The sequence below is a fragment of the Dromiciops gliroides genome, chromosome 4 (genome assembly GCF_019393635.1).
Source record: "Dromiciops gliroides isolate mDroGli1 chromosome 4, mDroGli1.pri, whole genome shotgun sequence".
NCBI classification, from domain to species: domain Eukaryota; kingdom Metazoa; phylum Chordata; class Mammalia; order Microbiotheria; family Microbiotheriidae; genus Dromiciops; species Dromiciops gliroides.
In genome coordinates, this window is record NC_057864.1 from 192,867,785 (window position 1) to 192,895,368 (window position 27,584).

A 27,584-nucleotide genomic window follows, 5' to 3' on the forward strand; every position below is an offset into this window, starting at 1 on the left:
ATCATTTATTTTTATGTGTCCATTTGGGTCTTATGCATATGTAGGATAAAATGTTGGCCTAAACTTAATTTCTACTAAACTGTTTTCTAGTTTCCCCAACAGTTTTTGTCAAACCGAGAGCCCTTATCCCATTATTTTGTATCCTTCAATATGAATGCTAGCCACAGTTTGATTCTTTCTGGGTCTTCACCTAATCTCTTCCATTCAAAATTTTTCCAGTTTTTAAAAACTAGTGCTAACTAGTCTTGCTTGTTGCTTTATAGCATAGTTTGAGACATGGTAAGGCCGCATCCCATTCTATCTCTGCTTTTTTTATTATTTCCCTTGATATTTTTTGTCCCTTCAGATAATGGGGGGGGGGAGAAGGTCTAGTTCTGTAAACTAACCCTGGGGTGGTTTGATTGGCTTGGTACTAAATCTTTAAATTAACCTTATATTTATATAAATGGCGTCATCATTGTTTTTATTATTTTGGCACAGTGGCTGGGTTCCTTTGAGTTACATAGCTCTCATTCTTTTATGTAAGATATACAGCCAGCACAGCCCATTCACTCAGAAGCCATCCAGTCATCCTTCATCAATGTTACTTACTTTTTGCTTGTATATTATGGCTAATCCTTAATCATATTAATCAATTAGTAGACTGTGCATATGTTGCCACTTTTACTTGCAACCTTTTCATTTGTTTACTTAATCAATGATTCTTGTACTCATAAAAGACTCTCAATATATCAAAAGAGTAGCTTTAAAAATCCAGTGAGTCAGGGGCAGCTAGCTAGGTGGCACAGTGGATAAAGCCCTGGTCCTGGATTGAGGAGGACCTGAATTCAAATCTGGATTCAGACACTTGACGCTTACTAGTTGGGTGACCCTGGGCAAGTCACTTAACCCTTATTGCTCTGCGCCAAAAAACAAACAAACTAAATAAATAAATAAATAAATAACCCCGATGAGTCAAGATAGAAGCAAAATTCAAGAAATAGTGGTGAAGGGGCAGCTAGGCGGCACAGTGGATAGAGCACTGGCCCTGGAGTCAGGAGGACCTGAGTTCAAATCCGGCCTCAGACACTTAACACTTACCAGCTGTGTGACCCTGGGCAAGTCACTTAACCCCAAATTGCCTCACCAAAAAAAAAAAGAAAGAAAGAAATAGTGGTGAAGCTGAAACTGAGGAGACCATTAGCTGTTAGTTAAATAAACAAATCATTAGATTTAGAATGGAAGCGTTATTTGGGCACAATCTACTAAAAGGACATGAGCTGGTTGATTTTTCTAGGCCTAGTGAAATTATAAAATCAGGTATAATTATTTTGAGTAACTGTGTATGGAGGATTATAAGGCTTCTTGTTACTAACCAGTGTAACAGTCCTGATGGGAAAGTCTCAAAGCATGGCTTAACAGACCTCAGAGGCTTGGTCAAGATGAATAATGATGATATTAACTCACATTATGGGACTTTGCATGTTTGACACTTGAATAAAGGGTCATTAGCTGTAAGTGCCAGGTAAAAGCCAAAGCACCATTGATTCCACCTTTGTCATTGATTACCCCCAAATGTGGACTCTGACTTGAAAAAAGGGATTGAAGTAGAATCTGATAGAATTGAAAGTTTGATGTAGGAGTTAGTAGAGGAGCACAACAAGAGGAAACCCTGCTGGATTTCAGAGATGCTTATATGCAATAAACTTTCCATTCTGATTTGGTTCACAGGGGGCGGAGACTAAAAGTGGAATGAAAATGGGCACTCCCAGGGCAGCGGCACCTTCGGGGCAGAAAGGACCAGCCAATGCTACCAGAATCCCGGCAAAAACATCAGCCCCAAAGACACCTCCGAGTGCTGGTAGGAAAAAAAATAAAATGCCCTAGCACCAAGCCACAGATGCGCCAAGGGTCTCAGCGGATACCAGGCCAGCTTCTTGAGACAATATGGGGGAGGAAAATAAATAATAAATAAATAAAAATTTTTTAAAAGAGATAGTATGAAAAAAATTAAAGATCAGGAAACTAGGTGGCGCAGTAGGTAGAGCACTGGCCCTGGATTCAGGAGGACCTGAGTTCAAATATGATGTCAGACACTTAACAATTACTAGCTGTGTGACCCTGGGCAAGTCACTTAACCCCAATTGCCTCACCCAAAAAAAAAAAGAAAAAGATAGTATGGGGAAGAGCAGCCAGTCTTCTGCCCCTTGGAATGACCCTTGGAAGCATTCTCTGGGGCATAAAAGTAAGCTAGACAGACCTTGGGTGACTTTTTCGTGGTGGTGGTTGTTAATATGCTCAGTTCAGAGGATAGAGATTCTCTTTGGGTCCAGCGTGGCGGGTGGCTCAGGGTATCATAATAGAGCAAAAAGGCTTGTAGACAGTTCAACTGGCTGCTAGAGTTTCCGTAACCTCTTCCAGGTGGTACATGCAGATGAAAGCCAGTCTCCTCAGAGTGGCAGTTTCTGTATGAGCATTCATTCATTCATTCATTCATTCATTCATTATTTCATTCATTCAACAAATACTAATTAAAGGTTATGTTTAGAGCAATGTGTTAAGACATGGAGCTTATAGTCTAGCATTGGGCCTGGTGATATACATATAAATTATAATCATGCAGTTAAGAGAGAGTATAGCATATTGTATAGATCTGGGTTCAAATCCTGCCTCTGACAAATACCAGCAAGTCACTGAACCTGTTAGCGTCCAAGGCAAGTCTATAAAAACACAAGTCCCAGACTAGTTGCCTATCTGCATTAATTGCCAAAGGAAGTTTCCACACACCAGCAATTGTCCTCATCCATGAAATTACAGATCCAGTCCCAAGAATAAACAATCACTATAATACCAAAACAAATACAAGAGTATGAGGTAGGTACAAGATGAAAGGGTAAAGGGAAAAGAGAGAATTTACACTTGACACTTACTAGCTGTGTGACCCTGGGCAGGTCACTTAACCCTCATTGCCCCGCAAAAAAAAAAGAAAGAATGAATGAAAGAAAGAAAAAGAAAATAGATTGTTTTCAAACTTTAAGGACAACAGGCTGAAGGACAGCCAGTAAAAAGGCAGAGTTGGGAGATGGAGACTGGCCAATGTCCCTAAATTGAAAATTATACAGAAGAGGAGTAAAAAATAGAAGATTGGAAAGGGGAAAAGAGGCCGATTGTGAAGGGCTTTAAAAATGCCAAACAGAGGACTTTCTATTTGATCCTGGAGATAATAGGGAGCCACTGCAAGTTACCGAGCTGGGAATGTAGGTGATATGGAAAGATCTGAACCCAGGTCCTCTGGTGCCAATATCTCTGCTTTCCTGAACAGCACACGGTGCCTCCCTTTCAATTCAGACAGGGCTTGTGCTCTGGGTCTGTGTGTTGGGACCGCACTGGGTGCTCATCTGGCAGAGTTAGATGGGCTTGTTCCTGTGTTGTGGTTTGGAGGAGGGCTCCCTTACCTAGCCTTCCTCCGCCTACTGCTAGACAGAACTCTGGCCAAAAGGTCATCATTCCCAGCTTGGGGCAGAGGTCCCTACTCAGCTAGGAGTCCACAGTTAGTGTCCTTTTCCTTGGATTCTGTTTGTTTGTTTGTTTTGTTTTTTAGTAAGGCAATTGGGGTTAAGTGACTTGCCCAGGGTCACACAGCTAGTAAGTGTTAAGTGTCTGAGGCCGGACTTGAACTCGGGTACTCCTGACTCCAGGGCCGGTGCTCTATCCACTGTGCCATCTAGCTGCCCCCTTTCCTTGGATTCTGAATACCCCCCTCATCATGCTGCTGGGCTAGACTGCAGATGTGTCCTGACTTTGCAAAAATGCAGTCATAGATTAAAGTCCAAACTTTAAAACAAAATAACAGGGCAGCTAGGTGACACAGTGGATAAAGCACCAGCCCTGGATTCAGGAGTACCTGAGTTCAAATCTGGCTTCAGACACTTGACACTTACTGGCTGTGTAACCTTGGGCAAGTCACTTAATCCCCATTGCCCCGCCAAAAAATAATATTTTGGGGGCAGCTAGGTGGCACAGTAGATAGAGCACCAGCCCTGGAGTCAGGAGGACCTGAATTCAAATCCGGCCTCAGACACCTGACACTTATTAGCTGTGTCACCCTAGGCAAGTCACTTAACCCCAATTGACACACACACACACACACACACACACACACCAGTTTTTTAAATGAGGTGCCAGTTTTCACTTTACAAACGAATTTATAGTCTAGGGCCCTTTAAATGAGCCATCCAGATCCTCCTCCACCCTCTCACTCATACACACAGTGGAGCTCTGGGTGTCCTGAGTATGTAGCTTATTAACTAGTTGATAGAGAATTGGGACTGGAGGAGTGAAGAGGGAAGCTGCAGGATGACAAAACTAAGCATGAAGGGGATGCTGGTGGGATCATGGAGCGTAATTAACCAAAGGTCAGTGATCCCTGACTTTGTCGAGTATGAAAGAAGATGGACTTTGAGATTCTGCAGGCTCAGGTGGCAGTGACCTATCCTTGCATAGAGAGTCATGGGTCAGCCTTTCTTATACTGACCCCTTTCCTTTCTCCTTTCCCTCTCATCAGAGAGCTCAACGACATTTCCAGGGTATGGCCCAACCACAAGGATAGGCTTGGGTGAATCCATTAAATAATCCCTTCATCCCATGGCCAGCACTGGCTATATTATGCTGGACTGTCTCCTAACCCTCTTTTCTTGCTGTTGGGACAACTCTCTAGCCAAAGGCCAGTCCTTCCTTGGACTTAAAACAAAACAAAACAAAACAAAAAAACCCTGAACTTTTGGGGCAGCTAGGTGCATAGTGGAAAAAGCACTGGCCCTGGATTCAGGTGGCCCTGAATTCAAATCTGGACTCAGACACTTGACACTTAATAGCTGTGTGACCCTGGGCAAGCCACTTAACCTGCCTCACCCCCCCCAAAAAAAAAAAACCTGAGCTTTAAAAAACCACTTCATAATTGGTGAATTCTGTGAGTTATTGAATTCTAGAGATTCCCCAGGGGCAGGGGGAAGGAAGGGTTGTCATGGTGTCCATTCCAAAGGAATCTGGAAGTCAGGTTGACAGTAGCCAAGTACTTTGTAGGCCCCTGTGAAGAAGCAGCTGGTGGTACAGTGGATAGAGCACCAGGCTTGGAGTCAAGGAGACCTGCCTGAGTTCAAATTCAGCTGTGTGACGCTGGGCAAGACACTTAACCTCTGTCTGCTTCGCTTTCCTTAACTGTAAAGGGGGGATAATATTCACATGTACCTCCTAGGATTGCTATAAGGATCAAATGAGATTTTTAATGCATATATATGTGTGATTTTATGTACATATATGTTACACATACACACACACATATACATATATATATATATATATATATATATATATATATATATATATATAGCGCACTTAGCACAGTGCCCAGCATATAGTAGCTGCTCAGTAAATGCTCCTTCCCCATCCCTTCTTTCCCTTCCCTTCTTCCCTTTCAGTCAGGGCCTGAGGTGAGGTTCTACAAAAGGAAATGCCATCCTAGGCTATTTGGGGAGAACGGGGAAAGGAAATGAAGAGGAAAAGAAAGCGTGCATCCTATGACTTCACTACTTCCAAGAGTGTTGAAGTAGAAGGAAACCAGAATTTATTAGGCACCTACTATACGCTGGCCACTTTACAAATATTATTTCATTTGATGGATGGAGAACATTCCAGGCTGCAGAGGAGGGAAAGTAGCTACTCTCATTCTTTTCTAAACACCGCTACCAAACTACGTGGGTCCCTAGGTGGCACAGTGGATAGAGCACTGGGCCTGGGATCAGGAAGGCCTGAATTCAAATCCAGCCTCAGACCCTTCCTAGCTGTGTGAACCTGGGCACGTCACTTCACCCTGTTTGCCTCAGTTTCCTCATACATAAAATGAGCTGGAGAAGGAAATGGCCAAACCCTTCCAGTATCTTTCATAAGAAAACCCCAAATGGGGTCACGAAGAGTCAGACACAACTGAACTAACTCAACACCTACAACAAACTACTTCTAAGAAAGCCCGAAAGCAGAGAATTATTGATTTTCTAAAAAGGTTTGCTAGCCTGAACTGAGATGGAGCCATAGACTTATATAATTTATAGTTGGCAGGTGTTTTAAACACTATCTAGTCCAATGCCCTCATTTCAGAGACGTTGAAACCAAGGCCCAGAGACGTGAAGTAATTGGCCATGTTCACACAGCCGGTCACCAGTACAGCTAGAACTAAAACCCAGGTCTCCTGACTCCCAGGCCCAGGGAGCACACCACAGGTAAAACGAAAATTATTTTCAAAGCATTTATACATAGTTAACACAAAAAAGATCTAAATTAAATTTCATAGCATGTAGAGCTGGGGCTTATAGGGCGCTAGGTGGCGCCATAGTGCACAGAGTGCTGGGCCTGGAGTCTGAAAGACTAAATCTTCCTGAATTCAAATCTGGCTTCGGACACTTACCAGCTGTGTGACCCTGGGCAAGTCACTTAACCCTGTTTACCTCAGTTTCCTCATCTGTAAAATGGAGAAGGAAACGGCAAACCACTTCAGTTCTTTGCCAAGAAAACCCTAAAAGGGGTCACAAAGAGTTGGACACAACTGAAAACTTTAAAAATAAAAAGAGAGAGAGCGACAGAGAGCTGGGTTTTAGAAGCCACCTACTTCACCCTCCTCAATTTTCAGATAAGAAAATCAAGGCCCAAAGTGGTGAGGAGGTCAGCCGCACACCTCACAGGTAATAAATAGCCAAGGCAGAATTTTAATCCAGACAAGTCTGTCTTCAAACCCACTGTTTTTTTCTTCTATACTGTGGTGTCTCACCTCGTTTCAAATAAGCCTATTTTAAATAGTTTTTATCACCCGTAAGGTAGACCCATATTTGCTTGACCCAGCCTGTGTCTTGTTACCAGTCTCTGCTGATTTTAGGTGATGGGGACAGTAGCCAGGTTGGGACTGTGCATCAAGTGACTAGAAATAGCTGCCTATGACTTCCTCAGGCAAAGAGGAGCACTCGCAAATGCACATTAGATTTGCTAGCATTTGCTACATCTTGTATGGCTTAACTCTCCCAATGTGGGAGGGAACCCTCTCAGGCGGTACATTGAAGGGGGGTGCTGGGCACTATTATCACAGAAAAAAATGTTGGTTGTAAGTCGGCTGAAGCTCTTCTTACTCTCCTTCTCAGGTGAATCTACAAAATCTGGAGACCGAAGTGGCTACAGCAGCCCAGGTTCCCCAGGGACTCCTGGCAGCCGGTCCCGTACTCCCTCTCTGCCCACACCCCCGACCCGGGAGCCGAAAAAGGTGGCAGTGGTCCGTACACCACCCAAGTCCCCATCTTCAGCCAAGAGTCGCCTTCAGACTTCTACAGTCCCCATGCCAGACTTGAAAAATGTCAGGTCCAAGATTGGGTCCACTGAAAACTTAAAACATCAGCCAGGAGGTGGAAAGGTAAGGACCGCAGTGCTTTTCTCTGGGGTAGCTTTCCAAGCCCCATTGGAAGAATGGACTCTGAGGGTTACCAGTAGTGTTCCTTTAACATGGCAGAGTGATGGGCATGGGACTTTCTCAGCCAACCATAGGCCTGGCAACTTCAGAGCTGGCTTTTCCCTTTTTGTCTACTAGGTTCCGGGACTGTTCCCAAGACTCTCTTCTCTGATCACCTGAACTACTGTTATAACCATTTCTGTGATGCACAGCCAGGAAATGGGGTGGTTATGTTATCGTGGCATTTCCTGACACCCTCTAGGAAGGGCTGTAGGTAACTCAACAAAGAGTGACGGCACTGTCCTTGGAGGGCCCGCTGAGACTCCCGCTTGTATGATTGCTTTGATGTTACAAGAGAATCCAGGAGTGTATCATCGGGTCCCTCTTAAGTCAGAAGGTTCCTAGTTTGTGGTGGTCCTTAGGTGTTCCTCAGCTTGCCTGGGAGTGGTCTCCTGTTCCTGATGGGATACTTTGGTTCCTGACATGAATTAACAGTTGACTTGCAGTAGTCATGTTCAAACCCAGACATTACCTCATTGTTGTGCCATCTAAAATAGCACTGCTCTTCTATATTTTCGTGAGTTCTGGAGTGGCGAGGTTTTGGGGCAGCCGTCAGCAGAAGTTGATCCATAAGGAGCTGAACCCCAACCCTGATGCTTACTTAGCCAAATGACCACCATGGTCAAGTGTCTGTCCCTCTCTGACCCTTGATTTGTCTTGGTTTCCTCTTCTGTAAAAGTTGCTTACTTCACAGGGTTGTGAGGAAAGCTTTTTGCAAAAACGTTAGGGCACTAGAGGAATGGGAGTCATCTTTATTCTAATTCCACTGGTTGGATTCGAGGTCAAAGAAGTAGAAGGGAGAACTGGAGGGCCCAGGCTGGGCATTCCAGGGTGGCAATTGGGATCAATCACATGGGTTTGGAGTGAACCCAATTGCCAGCCCACCAAATTCTAGACCAATAGAATGAGTAAGACATTTAGACAAACCATGAGCCCTTAAATTAATTCTGGGCTTCATTACCTATACCTGTGCGTCCACTCCAGTTCCTCAAAAGGGCTTTCTTCATCGTGTTCAGAGGTGCTTATGTTCACCACCGGCTCATGATTCATCTCTCATCAGACAGAATTCCTGATCCTGTCTGGGTTTTCTTTGTGCCTCTCCACTTCTGTTCCCAGCATAGTCACACAGGCCTTCTCATTATTGGTCAAGAAGATGGCCCAACAGAACAAGAGGGCCTTGGCAGCAGGTGGGCCCTTAGGGAGCTTAGAGGCAGCAGGCCTCACAGTCTCACCCATCTCAGCCTTCTGGTCTAGGGGAAGGCTCCCTGCCTTTCCCAGAGCTCTTTTAAATCAGTTTTATTGAGGGTTATTCCTCTACCATTGGATCATTGACTCTCTAGGGACAAGGACTAAGATGCTTAGGGTTTGTTTTTTTTTTTATCCTGAGGCTTGTATTTGACTCTCTCCCAGCCTCTGAAAAATTGGGTGAATTTGGTGATCTCACAGAGAAGAAGAGAGATGGGGTCTGGACCTAGAGAGGCCTTTAGGTGCTGGGACAGTGGAATAAATGCTGGACTAGGATCCAGGAAGGATCTGAGTTTGAATCTTGCCTCAGACACTTACCTAAGTGGTCCTGGCTGCTCCTCAAGGTACCATTTCCCTTGCTTCTCTGAAGCTCCCACAGTGTTACCACTGCTATTCCCTCTTCGGTCTCCTGTATAGGCCTCTGGTCCTATCTCAATCCCAAGGTTTCACCACTTTTATTGATGTAATTAAGGGGAAAAAAGTCTCTTCCATTACCCCCCTCCTTCTCCCACTAAAAAAAGTACTTCTCCATTCCCTGTTCTTTCTCATTAGAAATACTTTCCCATTACAAATACTAGGTGGCACAGTGGATAGAGTACCGGCCCTGGAGTCAGGAGGACCTGAGTTCAAATCCGGCCTCAGACACTTAACACTTACTAGCTGTGTGACCCTGGACAAGTCACTTAACCCCAATTGCCTCACCTAAAATAAAATAAAATAAAAATACTGCTGTACCTCCCTGTGATGATGATGATAAGGAAGAGGAGATGATGGAGGAGAAGAAGGAATTAATGGCAGCCAGTCACCTGATTCTCACAGCAGAGGAAATGGGGAAGGTCTCAGTCTCTGGGGTTTGTGCATGAGAAGACCTGGGCTATACACAAATACATATTTGCCTCCCTGCCACATTGCAAAACCATCTCCCCTCAACATCTTCAGAGCATGGTGCCTATTGTGATATCTTGCCAAGCAGGAACCAGAGAATCATGTGGAAATAATCATAAAAAACACACTTTTAGGAGGCAGCTAGATGGCACAGTGGTTAAAGGACCGGCCCTGGATTCAGTACCTGAGTTCAAATCCGGCCTCAGACACTTGACATTTATTAGCTTTGTGACCCTGGACAACTCACTTAACCCCCATTGCCTGCAAAAAAAAAACCACTTTTCAGGTTCCTCCTCAGTTACCCCTTTTGCCCAAACTTCCCTACCCTTCATTTAAATGAAAAGGCACTGTTTCTTACTACAGTGCTTTTCCTGCCTCTGTTTTAGCTTTGGGGTTTTTATTGGAATCACATGTTCTGCACTGGGCTCCTTCTCTCATTGTCCAGTCTCTGGCCCTTATTGAAACATCAGGCAAAAACAAGTGACCTTGTTCATGCTACAGACCAAAACCAGACACAGCCCTGGGAACTTTACTGCCAAAGAACGCTCCGGCGGCTCAGCAGAGACTCCTGTGGGATTGAAGTGTTTTGGTCCTTGTCACTCTGATCACTGGCTCTTTAAAATTCACAGCATGAAAATCCATCCCAGAGCCCCTGGGAGTTTTAATTCTTCAAGTGCTACCCAGGTACCCATGCTGCACCCAGCTCCCTCCAGTCTGCACCTGCCTTCCCCTCTGAATGGTACTGACAACAGTTTTTGTTGCTGGTCAGCCCACAGAATTTTTCCTCGCAGACCCTGGGTATCTTAGAGGCCCACTTAGAAGACCTGACCAACATTAGGCTAATTCTCTCACCCTCCATCAGCTAAGAGCAGCTGCACGGTGGCCTCTGAAGCCACAAGTGGAAACAAGCCTTCCACTGGCCACCCTCGTGGAAGGAACAGGGCCAAGTTCTCCCACTAAGAGCCTCCCTCTGCCGTCCCAGCTGCCAGCCTGCATGCACATGGCAGACTTGGGCTCAGTGCTGGCAGGATCATGGAAAATCCTGAAGGGAGAGGATCTCAGGGAGAGTGAGCAATAATTCCATCCCATGATGGCACCTGAATTCTCTGGACCCATTTGCAGTTGGGGGATGGAGCATCTAGTGTGTGGTTACTACCTGAAGTGTGAAAAAGAGAGAGAAAGACGTGGTTTCCAAATCGATAGTTGAAGAAAGACTTATAATATTTCTCTTCTGTGTTAGTCCAAAACCTTCAGATTAGTATAATTTTTAAATGATTTCTTTGAGGGGGAGGGAGGGATTTAATCTGCTTCCATAATATGAAATCCTGCAGGCAGAACCAAGGTTCCAGCTATTTTTCCTCAAGTAACAAGAAACTACCCATTCCCAGGATTCCTTTAGAATTGGAAGGCGACGGGGCAGCTAGGTGGCGCAGTGGATAGAGCACCGGCCCTGGATTCAGGAGGACCTGAGTTCAAATCCAGCCTCAGACACTTAACACTTACTAGCTGTGTGACCCTGGGCAAGTCACTTAACCCCAATTGCCTCACCAAAAAAAAAAAAAGAATTGGAAGGAGAGAGCTCTAAGACAAATGATAGGAATTATGAGATGGGTAACATGTATGCTCTAACCACCTCTCCCAGAGTCAGGCAGGCTACATCTCACACACACACACACACACACACACACACACACACACACACACACACACACACACACACACAAGGTTCTAGGCAGATACCCTGAGGGGTTAGGCTGCCTTCTTCTCTATTGCCATTGGCTTGAGCCCTCCCCCCAATATGACATACCCGCTATTGTTAGGAGCCAGGAACTAGCACCGCAGTTCCATTTTACCACTATAACCATCTGACAGCTTTTTCATAGAGCTGTTCACTTCAAAGATATGGCAAGAACATTTGTATTAGCATTTCCCTCAGTACCTCTGGGGCATGCTCTCCCCCGAGCCACCTTGGTCTCTAAGGACAGTAGACTCAAAATTTAGCTCTTCTTCTATATTGGATTGGTCCTTCATGTCCAAAGGTGGCATCCCTGCCAGATGAGTCAGCTTTCCCTAGCATGGGTCCAAAACATCACTCCTTATTCCCTGGGGAATCAGTGCTTCACTGGCTTAAAAAAAAAAAAAAAAACTAGCCTGGGACACCAACATGGGCTCAAACTCCAAGTGTCACAAAGGCTTCTCTCCTTCCACGTGCACCAGAAAAGGACAGATGGAAAAGCAAAGGAGTGAGACCACATCACCTCGGAGGGAGGAGCCGCAAAGGCCTTCCTCCCTTGAGACCAGGTTCTTTCATTGGATGCCATGTGTATAGTGGCTGAGTGGGGAGAGTCAAAGAGGAAGGGGCAGGCCTTTCTGAAAGCCTTCATAGCTGAATGGAACTGGTTCCAGAATGTCCACCCGGGCTTCCACTCACCCATCGTTATGATATTACCAGAAAAGAGCTCTGTAGCATCCTCCATGTGGAGAGATGACAGAGGCCAAAAAGGCTGATGGAATTTGCATAGTATGCCAGACCTCCCCGTGACAGATTAATTAATTTTCACCAAGAAGTTGTTCAGGCCAGATCAATTCACAGATGCCAAAATGGTTTAGCGGAATCTACAGATCAGAGATCTCTAGCTAGTGGTTAATGAGAAGTTAGGGGTGGAATGATGTCAAAATAGAGGGAGACCTGAGCCTAGGAGGCAGCTAGGTGGCGCAGTGGATAAAACACCAGCCCTGGATTCAGGAAGACCTAAATTCAAATCCAGCCTCAGACACTTGACAGTTACTAGCTGTGTGACCCTGAGCAAGTCACTTAACCCTCATTGCCCCGCCAAAAAGAGAGACAGACAGACAGACACATGGGCCTGAAGCTTGCTATTTATTGCCCCAATAATCTGGGGCAGCAGCCATTTAATGTTTCTGGGCTCCACTTTTGTCATTTGAAAAATGACTAGCTTTGGTAAGAAGGGGAGATACTTCTAGAGGCAGCTAAAGGGCTGGGCCTGGAGTCACAGAGACCTGATTTCAAATCCATCCCCAGACACTTCCTCACTGTTCGACCCTGTAAAATAATAATAGGGTCTGATTGTGAGGATTAAATGAGATGAAATTTGTAAAAGCATTTGGCATGGTGCCTAGTACTTAATAAATTTTTATTCCTTTTCCCTTTTCTAGAAAGGAGAGGGAAAGAAGATGAAATGGACAAAGAAGAATCTTGAGGTGGGAAGGAGGAAAGTAGAAGGAACTAACTTTGGATAGCTTTGGTATTCTTAGTCATGTAGGAGGTGAAGTCATCTGTCAAGAGTGAAAAGGGAGAGGGATGAAATCTGGAGAATGGAAGAGTTAGAGGAGGTTTGGAACAGCCATTAGGAGGAATGTGATGGCAGCTAGATGGCACAGTGGATAAAGCACTGGCCCTGGATTCAGGAGGAACTGAGTTCAAATCGAGCCTCAGGTACTTGACACTTATTAGCTGTGAGACCCTGAGCAAGTAACTTAACCCTCATTGCCCTGAAAAAAAAAAAGGAAAAAAAGAGGAATGTGATAAGAAGTCAACAAGAAATCCCGTGATGGTAGTCAAGACAGATTATGATGGACAAGCCAAGAAGCTGCTAGAATCAATGAAATTTTAATAAAATTAGACAATTATGTTACTTAATAGAATTAAACTCAGTTTTCAGAATTGCAGATTTTTAGGATCACTGGATGGCTTTGAGGGTGCAGTTGAGGTTGGATAGCATGAATCTGTGGTGGAGACATTTGAAATAGCAATTAGCAATGTTCAACAACCTAGGGATGGGAATAGAGAAAGAACATGGTAAGGGTGACTCCAGGTTGGAGATTGGCCTGGTTGGCATGATGGATGTCAGTGGGGCAAAGGAATCTAAGGTGTTTGCCAAATTATTGAAATGGCTGCTCATAGGAAAATGAGGCAGAGGGGCAGGTGAAGCCAGAAAAGGGTTGAAGGAGAATATGGACAGGAAGTCTTGGGAAGGGGAAAGAAAAGATAGGAGGAAGGAAGAGAGGGAGAGAGTGGCAAGGAGGTTGTGGGGTTCATAGAAGGGAATCTCAGAGTTCCAAACGGGGGAGGGGGAACAGATGATGTCCAAGGTGATTCTGCGCTGAGAGATGGCTAGAGTGTAAAAAAAAGATGAAGGTCATTGGATTTGAAGAGTTTGAAGCATTTTCAAGCCATAATTATTATGTATTAGCATTAGCTAATTTGTGAACACGGATGCTGCTCACCAATGAGGAAGCCAGGGAAAGAACAGGAACGTGATGACTCCACAAGAGTGTGTCTGGAAGATGAATAAACCTTTAAAGGACTTCTGAAAATCATTAACAGCCATCAGAGGCTGCAAGACATTACTAATGGACAAACAGATTAAGGAAATAGATTAACATCTTATTTATATTCATCGTAGATGAACAGATTAAAGAAATGAATGAGTAAAAAAAAAAAGATGGGTCTATGGAGAGAACTAGGGATAACTGAAATTATCGATGTGTGCTCTTATTGACAAAATGAAGCGATCTGCTACTGGTCGGACCTTCTGTAGTCGACTGATGAGTGCAACTGGACAAGAGCTGCACAGGATGGGCAGGCATGGATGGGCTGCAATCTGCACCTTGAGAAAGATCACATCCTTGAGGATTGAGGATTGGTTGCAATATCCTAACATGCCACAAGATGGCGATGTCACCCCATGAAAGTTTCTATGGGTGTGTCTGCATCTTCTCCATATCTTTTTCTGTTCTCTTTGTCCATCTGTGTCTCTTTGTCTTTCTCTTCCCCTATCAATTTCCTTCTTTCTCCCTCCCTTAATTCACAATAATATTAAACTGAGTTATAGTTTTCATGATTAACTCATTCATTAGAGCTTTCTTTTCCCTGACTATAATTTTAAAAGCAATAGAGATGAGCAGGACATTTTATGTACCTTTCTCCAAAAGAAAAGTTCACTAAAACTGTTTGTTTGGGGTGTTAGGTTCTTGGTTTTGGTTTTGTTCTTAGGTAGTCCTCAGTCAATTGAGTTTTTTATGAGTCGGGTGCTCCAGTTGTTTTGGTGTTTTTTTTTTAATGACTTTTTTTTTTTTGGTGAGGCAGTTGGGGTTAAGTGACTTGCCCAGGGTCATACAGCTAGTAAGTGTTAAGTGTCTGAGGCCGGATTTGAACTCAGGTCCTCCTGAATCCAGGGCCGGTGCTCTATCCACTACGCCATCTAGCTGCCCCACATAAAAAGACTTCTAACCAATGATTTCATAAAACTCAGTTATATAGGTCCACTTCCATCCCCCTTACCTGTCCTCCTCCTCTGCCCCAGTCCCCAGCCCTCTGGTAACTGTGAAGAGCTCCATCGGAAATACAGCAAGACAAAGCAATCATAACAATACCAGTTGATGATAGGAAGGAGAGGTAGAGAGGACAGTGGTCTATCCCTCACAAGGACCCTCAGAGGCTCATAGCTTTGGTTTTTTAGACCCTATGATTATACTTCATTTTGTATGGGACTTTAAGTTCCTAAATATATAAATTGAGGTTTTGGTTATTTAACTAACTGACTTTCAAGGCACCTGGGGAAGTTTCTTTTTAAAGGAACCCTGCTGGAAATCCTTTTAAAAAGCAAATGTTTAGATAAAAATGAAGCTGGGAACTTTTAGCAAATTGGGGTTTTGTCTAATGAGTTGGCTTAAATCGAGGTGCGTCTGGGGGGAGAAAGGGTTCTCTCCTGTTTCAGCTTTAGTTCTAAGCATAAACACCCCCTGTTGGGTCACTCAGCTGCTGAGAATGACTTTGGTTTTTGATGGGACAAGATTTTGGCTGGTAACATTGACTGACTGTGTTGTTGTTGAGTTGCTTTGTGCCCTACTCCCCCTGACCCCATTTGGGGTTTTCTTGGCAGAGATACTGGACTGGTTTACTATGTCCTTCTCCAGCTCATTAAACTGATGAGGCAACTAAATTAAACTAAATTGAGGCAAATAGGGTTAAGTGACTTGCCCAGGGTCACACAGCTAGTAAGTGTCTGAGGCCAGATTTGAACTCAGGTCTTCCTTATTCCAGGCCAAGTGGCCTATTCACTGTGCCACCTAGCTTCCCTTGACTGGCTGTAGTTTTTACTAAAGCCAAATATAAACAAGTACAGTTATAGAAGTTTAACCTACCCTACCAGCCCAAGGTTTGACCTTGCTGCCAAATGATTTTCAAAATCATTAACAGTGATCAGAGGCAGCAGCACATTATTAAGGGGATTATGAAAGATGAACAGATTAAAGAAACCTAGAACAAAACAACAACAAAAAGATGGGCACATAGAGAGAGCTAGGGATAACAGGTTTATCAACCCATAGGTGAGAAACTGAAGCAGTAGACTGCTTGGTTGGACCTTCTGTGGTCAACTGGAACAAGGAACTGGACAAAAGTTAGCAAGGAGATATAATACCCCTGGGGTGTGTAGGGTCAAGACAAAAGTGGAGGGGGTAGCTAGGTGGCACAGTGGATAAAGCACCAGCCCTGGACTCAGGAGGACCTGAGTTCAAATCTGGCCTCAGACACTTGACACTTACTAGCTGTGTGACCCTGGGCAAGTCACTTAACCCTCATTGCCCTGCGATAAAATTTAAGAAAAAATTAGGTTAGTTTGGGGGGCAGCTAGGTGGTGCAGTGGATAGAGCACCAGCCCTGGAGTCAGGAGGACCTAAGTTCAATTCCAGCCTCAGACACTTAACACTAACTGTGTGACCCTGGGCAAGTCACTTAACCCCAATTGCCTCACCAAAAAAAAAATAGTATTAAAAAAAAGACAAAAGGGGAGATGGAAGAGGGGTCTTGATTCTACTTGTAGCAATCATAGATATACATAGAACAGTAGTGCTGGAAGGACCCAGATCAACCTGACATGGGCTTTAGCTCCTCATTTCATGGTTTCCCCCTATCCCTAAGTCTCTCCCAAGCTGGAGAGTCTCTCTTAACAAATGAGCATTCTTAGGGATGCAGGGTTGTATAGGAAAGTCTAATCCAGGCTAAAGTAACCCTGGGAGATCTGTACTGAGATCTAAACTGGAAAAAGCAAAATCCAGGCTAGGGACCAGAAGCAAGGCTGGATGAGGGATGGCTGACATTCCAAGGCTAGACAGCCCCACTGGGGAAAGACAGGCCATTTCTGCAGCAGATATCATCACAAAGTCTAAGCAAAGCAAGTAGCCCATGAGTACAAGGCGGTCTCACACTGAGCACAGATGGATATCTTGACAGGTGGAGTTCAATCAGGCTTGCCAGCAAAAAGCAAAAGCCTAAACAGACAGGCAGTCATAGAATCATGGAATCTAAAAGTTGGAAAGGACCTCAGAAGTTATCTAGTCCAACCCACACACCTGAGCAGGAATTCCCTTCATAACATCCCTGACAAATTAGTCATCGAACTTCCCCTAGAAGATCTCTGGTGATAAGGGAACTCACTTCTTCCCAAGGTAAGACCATTCCACATTTGGATGGCTTACTCCAATATGAAAATTCCTTAAGCTTGAGATTTCGTTTTCTCTAATTCATTTGTTGCCCTACTTTATTCCCTCTGTAAATTCAGAAGTCTATTTTTAAAACTGACATGCCTGTCACTTATAAATAAAAATTCAATCCCACGTTAAGAGATTTTTTTTTTCATCTAGAATACCTTAAAGTCTGAGGGTGGCATAAAGAGGAAGAGCTGGTAGGAAGATAATAAGCACTGAAATTGGAACCAGAAGCCAGTTCAGATCCTTGCTCTGCTAACTAACTCTATGTATGACCTTGTACCTAAAATGAGGTGGTTGGATTAAATGATCTCTAAGAGCACTTCTAACAATCTATGAATCTAGAATCAGCTACTTGACTAACTTCAAAAGTGAGTATGTGAAGTCCAGTTCTTGAAATTCTTACTGCAAGGCTGTGTTGTGGTTGGTATAAACCTCCTAATGGTTAGAGTTGTCCAAAAATAGAATGGGCTACTTTGGATGGTACTGGTTCCTTCCCCTCCCTGTGCATGCCACCCCCACCCCCACCCCCCAAGGAGAAGGCTTTAAGCAAAGACTGCACGGGGAAATGTCGGGTATGTTGTTGTTGTTGTATGGGTGGAGGAGGAGGCTCTTGTTTCAGGCCTGGGTTGGACAAGATTGCCACTGACTAGGAATCATCCTCGCTCTGTGATTCTGTAATTTGGCACTGGCCAAGAGTAAGGAGCTGGGTTTTAATTTGAGTGTGTTAAGGAATACTATTTTGTAGCAAAAATATGTCTGTCTGCTAAGTTTGATGAGAGAGAGAGAAAGATACTGAAGATGGGTCCAGAAACATGTGTTGTAGTGAGAAAAGCCACCAAATCTGAGTTTTGGTAGTCTCGCTCCATTCCAGTGCTCTTGGGCAAGCCATTTATTCTGCCCCCTCTTTCAAATGAAGGGGTTAAACTAGATAGTTCCCAGGCTCCCAAGATAGTTCTGATATTCTGTGATTCCATGATAAGAATTAGATCAATAGGGGCAGCTAGATGGCGCAGTGGATAGAGCACCGGCCCTGGAGTCAGGAGGGACCTGAGTTCAAATCCAGCCTCAGACACTTAACACTTGCTAGCTGTGTGACCCTGGGCAAGTCACTTAACCCCAATTGCCTCACTAAAAAAAAAAAAAAAAAAAAAAAGAATTAGATCAATAAGAACATGTGGTGGTAGTTGTTCAGTTGTTCACTCACGTCTGACTCTTCGTGACCCCATGGACTATATAGCGCACCAGTGCTGTCCATGGGGTTTTCTTGGCACCAGTACTGCGGTGGTTTGCCATTTCTTTCTCCAAAACACATGGTTAGTACTCCCCAACAATTAAACCAATTTGAGGTTATAGTAAAAGCTCTATGATACCCCCTTATGTTGCAAAGTGATTTCTGTTCAGTGTTAAACCAGAGAGGTGATAGGTTCAGGGTGCAGATTGAGACATATTTTTTGAACATGGCCAATGCAGGAATTTTGTTCTACTTGATCATGTATATTTGTTATGAGTTCCCCCTCCCTCTCTTTTTCTTTTCTAATAGTAGAGGGACAGAAAATAAATTTGTATTTAAGTTTTATTTTTAATTAATGGAAAAATATTTTAAATTAAATTAAATTAATGAAAAAATGAGTATCCCTAAGAAGGCAATGATGGGACAAAATTCAATCCCTAAAGAAAAGAGATGAAAATGTACCTCCCCCCACCCCAAATGCAGTTTTATAAAATGTCAGTCTTAGTTTGATGTGTCAGTTTTATTGAACTTAAAAGACTTAAATTCTTTCTTATAAGGGATAGGTGGGATATGGGAGAGCAATAGGATGGAGAATGTAGGAAACATACAAACAAAGCATTTCAATATTTTTAAGAGGACAGTCTAGGGGTACATAGTGTATGTGAGCAGGCTGCAATTCTTAACTAAAAAAGGATTACAAAGAATATATATATATATGTATATATAGATATAGATATTCCATGTCGAACCATGTCCACCCCCAAACTTCTTCCCCTGTCCCAGCTTCATCTATGCACAGCTGTTGGTCTCTGCCTCCAACAACAGAATCACAACAGATTTTACTATATCCTGATTGTCTAGTGAATAAAGCATGGAGTGCTGAAACTCAGTGCCCCTGTTTTAAACCTCACCTGGATTTTCTATAATTCTCATCTACAAGCACCCATTTCATGTCTAGTAAAAGGAGAACGTTGGATTAGTTGGGTTTTAAGGTCCCTTCTGATTTTCAATACGTGACCTTAATGATAAGTTACAAAGAGGCAGAGTTAGGCTCTGAAACTTTCTCTGTTAGGAAAAATTTCCTAACAATTAGAACTGTCCAAAAAAAGTGAGTAAGCTGCCTCAAGAGACAAGTTCTTCTCACCAGAGTGCTGGTAAATATTTAACAACCAGCTCTTGGGGGGGGGAGGGGAGGTCGGGGAAGCATGTAGGACATAAAGTTTAATCTGTATTTATTAACATTTTCCCCATCAATTTCTTAAATCTTAACACTCAACAGAACAATAAATCAAGCGCTGATTCAGAGCCTTTGCTGATTTCCGAGGTGTGAATGCTCATAGTGAAAATTTAACAGCCAGCTCCCTGGAGTCATTCGTGCTGGCTCCAGCACAGCCCTGCTTCCCTCCACTAAAGGTCTTGAAGCAAAGGCTGATAACTCCATGTCAAAGATACTGTTGAGAAGATTCCTGCTAAGGTGCAGATTGGACTAGGTGGCTGCTGGTGTTGTCTTGCTCACCGCCGGCAGGTTCAGGGCATTCCCAAAGCCTGACAAATGGAACGTGCTCTGCTTGGTTTACCTGCTTAGACTTTATTTAAGGATAGTAGAAGTCCTCATTCTCCAGATGGATCCAAGCAGTAGCAAGGGCTCTTTATGGCTTGCTTTACCCCCAGGACCTTCTCAGACCCCCAAGATGCCATATCCAGACCTGGGAGTTGGTTCTACACAAGACGGGCCACCTGTTACATCAGTGAGATCTTCCCACTTGGGTGAGTGGGTGGGTTTGGCTCTATAAGGATGCTAGACCACATGGCAAAGGGGCCTCGGCCCAAGTACAACCTCATCCAGGAGGTATTTACCCTAAAGATGGTTTTCTTCACCCTGGGTTCAAGTACTGGACATATTCCCAAGTCTGGGTGATCTGTGCAGGCCTGGGGATAGCATGAGCCTCCACCTACTTCCACAGTAGATGTTCTGTGTTTCCATCGATGCCCTAACTGTACTGCTTACTGGTCGTTTGACCCTGGATGAGTCCCCTGGTCTCTGTCAGCTTCCATTTCCACTTGGGTAAAATGGAAATCTTGTATGGATGGCCCTTCTAGTCCTCAATCTGTGTAATCCGTCCGTATGCGTCTGTGTGTACTTTGGGGGAGGGGGAGGGGGTGGCGGAAAAGGGTAGAGGGCAAGGGAGAAGATTGTAGGGAAGCACTGCCCCCTGAGGAAGAAAGGACGGGAGAAAGAGTTTAATATCGATAATACAGTGGGAAGGAAACCTTTCTTTTCCCGTTTGTCTTCTCAAGGGGGTGTCCTTTGCGTTCTGTCCATCACTTCTTTGCCATATGAATTCCATCCTGTTGGTGTTTATTCAGAGCAATAATGATAATATTGGTTGGTTCTACGGAATGGGATGGGACTTTGGAACAGGTGCTGGTTTGGGAGTCCTAGCGGTGCTGCTTCCTGTCTGGGTAACCTTAGAAAATCCCTTTTTTATCTCCAGGCCTCCGTTTCCCCATATGAAGAGTGAAGGGGCTAAGACGCCTGCCAGGGTCCTCTCTGGCTCTAAATCTACGTAGTCATTCGTCCATATGTACATTTCCGAAAGTTGCATACAAAATGCATCCCGGTTTCTACTATATTCAATCTTCCCATTTCATGGAACCTTTATTCACAGGGCTTACGATTGCCCTTCCCTTGAAATATATCTGAGTTTGAAAATACAGATTTTCACCTGTTATTTGTTTTTTCTCAAAGTGAAGTCCCCCTCCTTGAAGTCCCCGGTGATGAATGTCTTCGTAGGACAGCTCCTCCATGCTGAAGATGAGGACTTAGTGCCTCTAACTACTTGTCATGTATGCTTTTCCAGGTTGTCCTTAGAAGTGTGGGAGGGTACCGCCTTTCAAAGATTTTTCCTCCCAGGCAGCTCCTGTGGGATCTGACCAAGGTCTCCCTGGCGGATCCAGAAGAAGCCGGCTGGCCAGTGCCCATTGTCAGAGAAATAGCTGCCTCTGGTCCCTCGTGGGCCGCCTCCAGCCCAGCCTGGTGGTGGCACCTGCTGCCTTTCCTTGTTCCCAGTGTTGGGAGAGCTGAGTACTATAGGGCAGAGGGGCTCCGTGCCTGTGTGCTGTGTGACTCATCTTCTTTTCTGGCTGTCAAAGGTGCAGATATTTAATAAGAAGCTGGATCTTAGCAACGTCCAGTCCAAGTGTGGCTCAAAGGATAATATCAAACACGTCCCAGGAGGAGGCAGTGTGAGTACCTGCACCCCTTCAATGCACCCTACTGTGATTTACTAGAAGTAGCATGAATCTCTCTACCTACTTGTGTCTGTGTGAGACCCAAATAAAGAAGAGAAAGTTTTCTCGACACTCACATTCCTGGCTCCTCAGCCATTTCTGACAAAGGGGGTCCCAGGGTGGTGCAAGCACTGTATTTGGAGTCAAAGGACCTGAATTCAAATCCTGAACTTGCCACATCCTGGCAAGTTACCTAACCACTCTGGGCCTCAGTTTCCTCAACTGGAAAATAAGGGGGTTGGACTAGATGACCTCTAAGGCCCCTTCCAGCTCTGAAGCTGTGATGCTGTGGTTGCTCGGCCTCTGTCTTCATGCCCACTGCCCCTAGAAGTGTGGATCTCCCCCACATACACACATCAGAAGCATGGGGACTGACTGGGTGGTAGCTAAAACCTCGGAGATGAGGCAAAGAGATGCTTGGGGTCACCTATACAGAGAGAAAGTTCAACTCTCAAAACATAATTAAGAAACTACCATCAGACCTCTCTGCAGACCCCTGCAACAGTCATGACTGCAAATTGTTACACCATGGCCCAAGGACATTGGGATGTAGGAGGGCTGGAAATACTGGTGCCTCATCTGACCCATGAACTACATTAGTCACCCTGAGGCATGTGAGGTCCTCATATGCTTCAGCAACTCCAGGGGCACCTGGTAAACATTCACTGATGATGTCAAGAACTATTTAATTTCTCACCCATGAAGCTCCTCTATGAAGCTTATCATAGAGCATTTTCCAAGGAACCAGCTGAAGGAAGGGCCCCAGGGTTGCTGCTCTGGCCTAGGCACAGCTGCCATTTCAGTCAGTCCTAAGGAGGAAGGATTTTCCCCCTCACTTTCTCCCTGAGGAGTAACCACAGTAAGGGCTGTGGTGGTGGGCAGGGCGGATCCCTTTGTCAAATTTAGCATTTGGATGAGGAGCCACTGGAATTTCTGATTGCCCCACGGTATCAACCGTGTCTCATGCTTTGGATGGGGCAGACATAAATCGCTTGTTCCCTTGGCATAAGCAGAGACCAGCTGTCGGCCAGCTTTGGCCTCTTCCCGCTTTTGCAAGGAGAGAAGAGGCACCTAGGGCCAACCAGGCCTATGCCGAGGCAAGTTCTTCCCCTTCGCTGCTGGTGGAGTGAGTACAAGTGGAGAGTAGCCCCTGTGTAAGTTCAAGAAAGCTGACCCTTTCAGACATAGCATTTGAGATATGAGTGTAGAAATACTGCTTTGGGGCCTGTGCTCAGCTTCCAAGGTTGTCATCCTTATTTCTGATTAATCTTTGGGTGGCACTGTTGCCACAAACTTTGGCTTAAAGTGTCCCCGCTCTCCAACCCCACCCAAGCTCTGGTGCTGCCACCCAGTTAATGATCTGTCCACAGATACCCAAGTGCAACAAGGGAGTCCTGTTATTTTAATGAATCCTTTGGAAAAGAACTGTAGCAACTCCCTCCTTATTTTTCCAGTTTGTGAATTTTTATCTAGTTTTGCCGGCTTCCTGCCTGAACAGCCTTGGGGCCTTGGTTTTCTTACCTGGAAACTGAGTGGGTTGGACAAGATGATCTCTAAGGACCGTTCCAGCTCTGAATTCTATGCACCTATATGAATGTCAACCACTGCTATCATTCACCTCATCCTGGGTATTTGCATGTCAGGTTTTCCTAAAGAAAGGCATGCCTGTACATCGCAGGCATTACCAGTTTGACCACCACGATCCACTGTCTGGGAAGCCTGGCCTCCCAGGCCTGTTTCTTTCCTAAGAACTCTCATCTGTACCATAGAATATTGATTCTTGCCACGTGCTACTGATGTCCTGCCCCAAACAGCCTAATGCCGACTTCCTGCTGTTAAACCTTCTTGTTGCCAAACACTCACCCTAGCTAGCACCTAGCAGCTGCTGCATGGCATTGTTGCTAACCCTTCTCACCAGCATCTGTTGTCACCTCCCAACCACCCCCTTCCCTCATACCCCTTGACCTCTGCTGCTTGCTGAGAAGAATGTGCAAAAAAAAAAAAAAAACCAACCCCCCAAACAAAAAACCATTGCGAACCCGTGATGATGGACTCCAGTGTGTACACTTTGGGCTTTGAGCTTAAGATGTTGGATGAAACGGATTGATTTAAGGAGTAACCTTCTCTCAGAATCTGTCCCAAACTACAGATCCAGGATAAGAAGACTGTTTTCGCCAGCTTGAATTGGGTTAGAGAAGAGGGTCAGAGGTATGCTCTAAAGTTGACCTCTGTAGGAGAGAGGCCAAGGTCAAGGGGTCCATCTCTATCTGGTCCAAGGAGTTTTGCTCAGTGCCAGAACATAGGATTTTAATGCTATTTGAAGGTCTATATTGCCAGTACCCAACCACTACCAGTCACAAGGAGGAGCTAGCTGAATGAACCCCATCCCGCTGCTGGGGAAAATAAATAAATGAACACTTTGTAGTCCATGCCCTATCTATGGTTGTGGGTTAGGAACATTTTTTTAAAGTTATCGTCATTTTAAGAAGCTTCAGTTCCCAGAACTTCTGGGAATATCACCAAAGATCCTTGGGCTCCCAATCTTCTTGTTGTGGTCAGCTGGTGACCTGACAACTCTTCATAATTGTGGGTTGACCCTTATAAGGGACTGTCCACCTGACAAACCCCCTTCTTGGTTTTATATTCTGTCCCTTGGCAGGTAACCACTGTTTCTTCCCATGACTATCAACCAGAAAACACTTTTCCCGATGGAAGGACTACAGGCTGGGGAAATTCTGACCACCTATAAATTGTGAGCCTCAATGGGAATTATTTTGTCTGCAGAGTTGGGCAATCTTCTGGGTGGCCCACAGCAGTTGTCCCCATGGGTGGTCCAGAGGGTGGTCTGAGGAACAGCAACAGAAGGGGTTTCTGGCACCAGGCTACTTACCCTCTGACTCCAGCTGCTGACAAGTTCATATTCTCTCTCTCTCTCTCTCTCTCTCTCTCTCTCTCTCTCTCTCTCTCTCTCTCTCTCTCTCTCTCTCTCTGTCCCTCCCTCCTTTCTTTCTTTCTTCAAGAAACCACCTTTTGATGTAGACTTTCCCATCACAGCTTTGGGGGAGGAACAAGCTGGAAATCAACCCAACTGCCCAGGGTTGGGAAAGAAAAAGTCCCCTCCACAGAGCCTTAGTGCCAGCAGCCTGTGGGTGTGGGCCAGCTGCAGCATAGAGTGAGGGCTGTTACCACCCCCAGCTCTTTGGTCCTCCCCTAATCCCCACCCCCAAACATGCAGTGTTCCTACAGGGACAAGAGCCATTTGTTCCCACCTCTCTTCACTGTTTTCTTCCCAGCTCTAAAACCTGGGCCAGGCCTCATTCCCAAATATTTCATTTAACAGATATTTATTGCCCAAGCCAAATTTCTCATCCCAGGTTCCAGTTTACTTGCTGCCCTTCCACCCTCCACCATTTTCCCAATCAACCTCTACCACCCCCAGCCTTTCTTGCTCAGGCAACAACGAAAAAAATGAATCTTGGTCATTCTGATACCCCTCTGCACCCTTACATGTACACATACACATTGTGGTGTGTGGGTAATAGCTCTCAAGAAGCCTCACATTGTGGGTAGAGGATGGGACATGGAGGCAAAAAGACCCGAGTTCTAATATTGCCTCTAATTCATACCACCTGGGTAACCTTCCAGTGTCCCAGGCACTTCACTGAGGTTACAAGCTAGAACTGAGCTGCCAGGTTGTATGGCTAGAGAATGTCAATTTACTGGGGATTTCTCCTCGTTATGAAAACATAGGCCTGGGTCCAGAAAACCCACCCCCGGACTAATTGATCAACGAAATAGCAAGTTATGGTGAGAACTTGATTCACTAGACAGCACTGGGAATGGAAAGTTTTGGGTTAATTGAATTTTCTAGTTAACGGAGAGTTCAGTAACATCCTTTTTGATTCAGATTTCATTGTTTAAAAAAAAAAAATCTTGTTTTAGGACATGGTCTTCCCTTAGTGAGTCAAGAGTAAACGTGATTGCCTCTTGGTGACCAGAGCCCTTACAGATGTTTTACCCTTGGAAATGAGGGATTCAGGCTAGCAGGGCCTCAGAGGTCCCTTCTAGCTCTGGAGTTGAAGCAGCCATCAGGTACAGTGACTAGGATAGTGGACCTGGAGTCGAGAAGAACCGTGTTCAAATCTGACCTCAGACACTTGCTAGCTAGGTGAGCCTGGGCAAGTCACTTCACCATTGTCCAACCCAGTTTCTTTATCTCTAGAATGGGGAGGAGGATAAGAGCACAGCTTCCTGAGGTTGTCACGAGGACAAAATGAAATCGTATTTGCAAAGCGCTGTATAAATGATAATAATAGTAATCATTGTTATTATTATGGTTCTAATATTTGACTGGTTCTCTACATGTAAGACAATGGAGGTAGATTGAGAAGGTCTGAGGGATTGGACTGAACCTTTATTAATTTCTCCAGCCAAACCCTAGAAGCCCCTTTTTGGATAGATAGATCCTTGATAGCCTGAATTCTTTTCCTTTTATTTGTCCTTTTTCCTGAAAGGTAAGATATGGGGGGGAAGGGGAGAAATGAGGAGACCCTGAGTTACTGAGGCTGGGCTATCAGAAGCTATTTCTGTTAACCCAAATCTCTTTTCCTAAGTACTGGTTTGCTTTGCTATTCTTACTGGATACCATTAGCACCTAAAGGGGGGCAGGGCACCCTGCAGCAGTAAGGCCTGGGGAACCCCAAAGTGAAAAAGTGAGACGAGCCTAATTCACCTCACTGTGGAAGAAGGAGCTTTGCAAGCCCAAGTTAAAACCCTTCTCAACTGGAGCAGTTGTTACCTTGGCACACTCCACTTATTAGGATGGGCTAATAGCCACTTGTGCTGATAGGAACCATCCGTTTAAATAAACCATGAAGCGGAGAACAGAGATGTCAACCCAAATGTAGATTATTCATGTGTGAGTGTGTACACACATACACACAAGGACTGAGAAAGGCAAAAGGGGCGAGGGCACAATAGGAGAGAAGAAAGATGCAAACAAAGGGATATCTGGGATCTTCATCACAACATGTATGAAGTGTGTTTCCGCATCAAGAAATAGTCCCACCGCGGGTAGTGGCCATGCCTCCCCAGCTGCCTCGTCCCAACCAAGCCCAGTGCTGCACACCCACACGCTCTCCCACATCCCGTCCCCACGGCTGAGCTGTTGGGAGCTGACAGCAATGTCATCCCCTCTCAGGGGAGCAGGGCACAGAACCCAGAAAGGGCCCTCTGCTTCCCATCACCCCTTGCTCCCGAGATAGCAGCAAGGCCTACTAGAGTGGGGGGAAGGGGGCTCAGGACTCAGAGCCAGAAATCAGAATCAAGGGCGATGGCAGCGTAGTGGGTGCTCCCCACCCCTGCTGGTCCCAGAAGTACAAGCTATTCTACAGCTGTTTCTGGCACTGGTCTTTGGGGGGGTGGGAGTCTTCTACTGTTATTCTCCCTGCTTGCTGGTTATTTTTACTATCTTCTGCTCTCCAATGGTGTTTTCACCCACTCTAAATTACCCCTACCATCTGCCTCCTCCACTCCTTCTACCCTGCTGCTGAGTGGTGCTGGAGGAAATTTCGTTGACTGTGCTGGGCTGGATGTCTACAAACATCTATCTGATCTCAGCTGAGCCCTCACTGCCACAAGGCAAGGCTTCTTACTCTTCCCTCCTTGGTTCACTATCGGATTCTTCACATCAGCTTTTCTATACCTCTTCCTTCCTCAGACTCATAGATCACATCCTTCCCCTTACCCCACTCAGCCAAGGCTCTCCCCTCCTACTTTACTGATTTTCCATTAAACGCTGTCTACTATGAAGTACTTCATCTTTTTTCTCTCCTTTATGCCATTCTACAGGAGAGATGGCCCTTCTCTTCACTAAGATGGTACCTTTGGTAC

At 45.0% G+C, this 27,584-nt stretch overlaps 1 protein-coding gene across 12 annotated transcripts in view; it reads left to right on the top strand.

Annotated features, from left to right (window-relative positions):
* Positions 1–27,584, top strand: part of MAPT (microtubule associated protein tau) — a 166,847-nt gene that overhangs the window by 112,542 nt on the left and 26,721 nt on the right. For 9 of the 12 annotated variants that reach the window (XM_044002566.1, XM_044002568.1, XM_044002565.1 and 6 more), the window contains 3 exons: positions 1,711–1,840; positions 7,164–7,429; positions 21,555–21,647. In XM_044002566.1, the coding sequence (XP_043858501.1) occupies positions 1,711–1,840; positions 7,164–7,429; positions 21,555–21,647 (489 nt within the window). The remainder of the gene's footprint in view (positions 1–1,710; positions 1,841–7,163; positions 7,430–21,554; positions 21,648–27,584) is intronic. The other 3 variants (XM_044002573.1, XM_044002563.1, XM_044002571.1) reach the window with 1 other exon arrangement.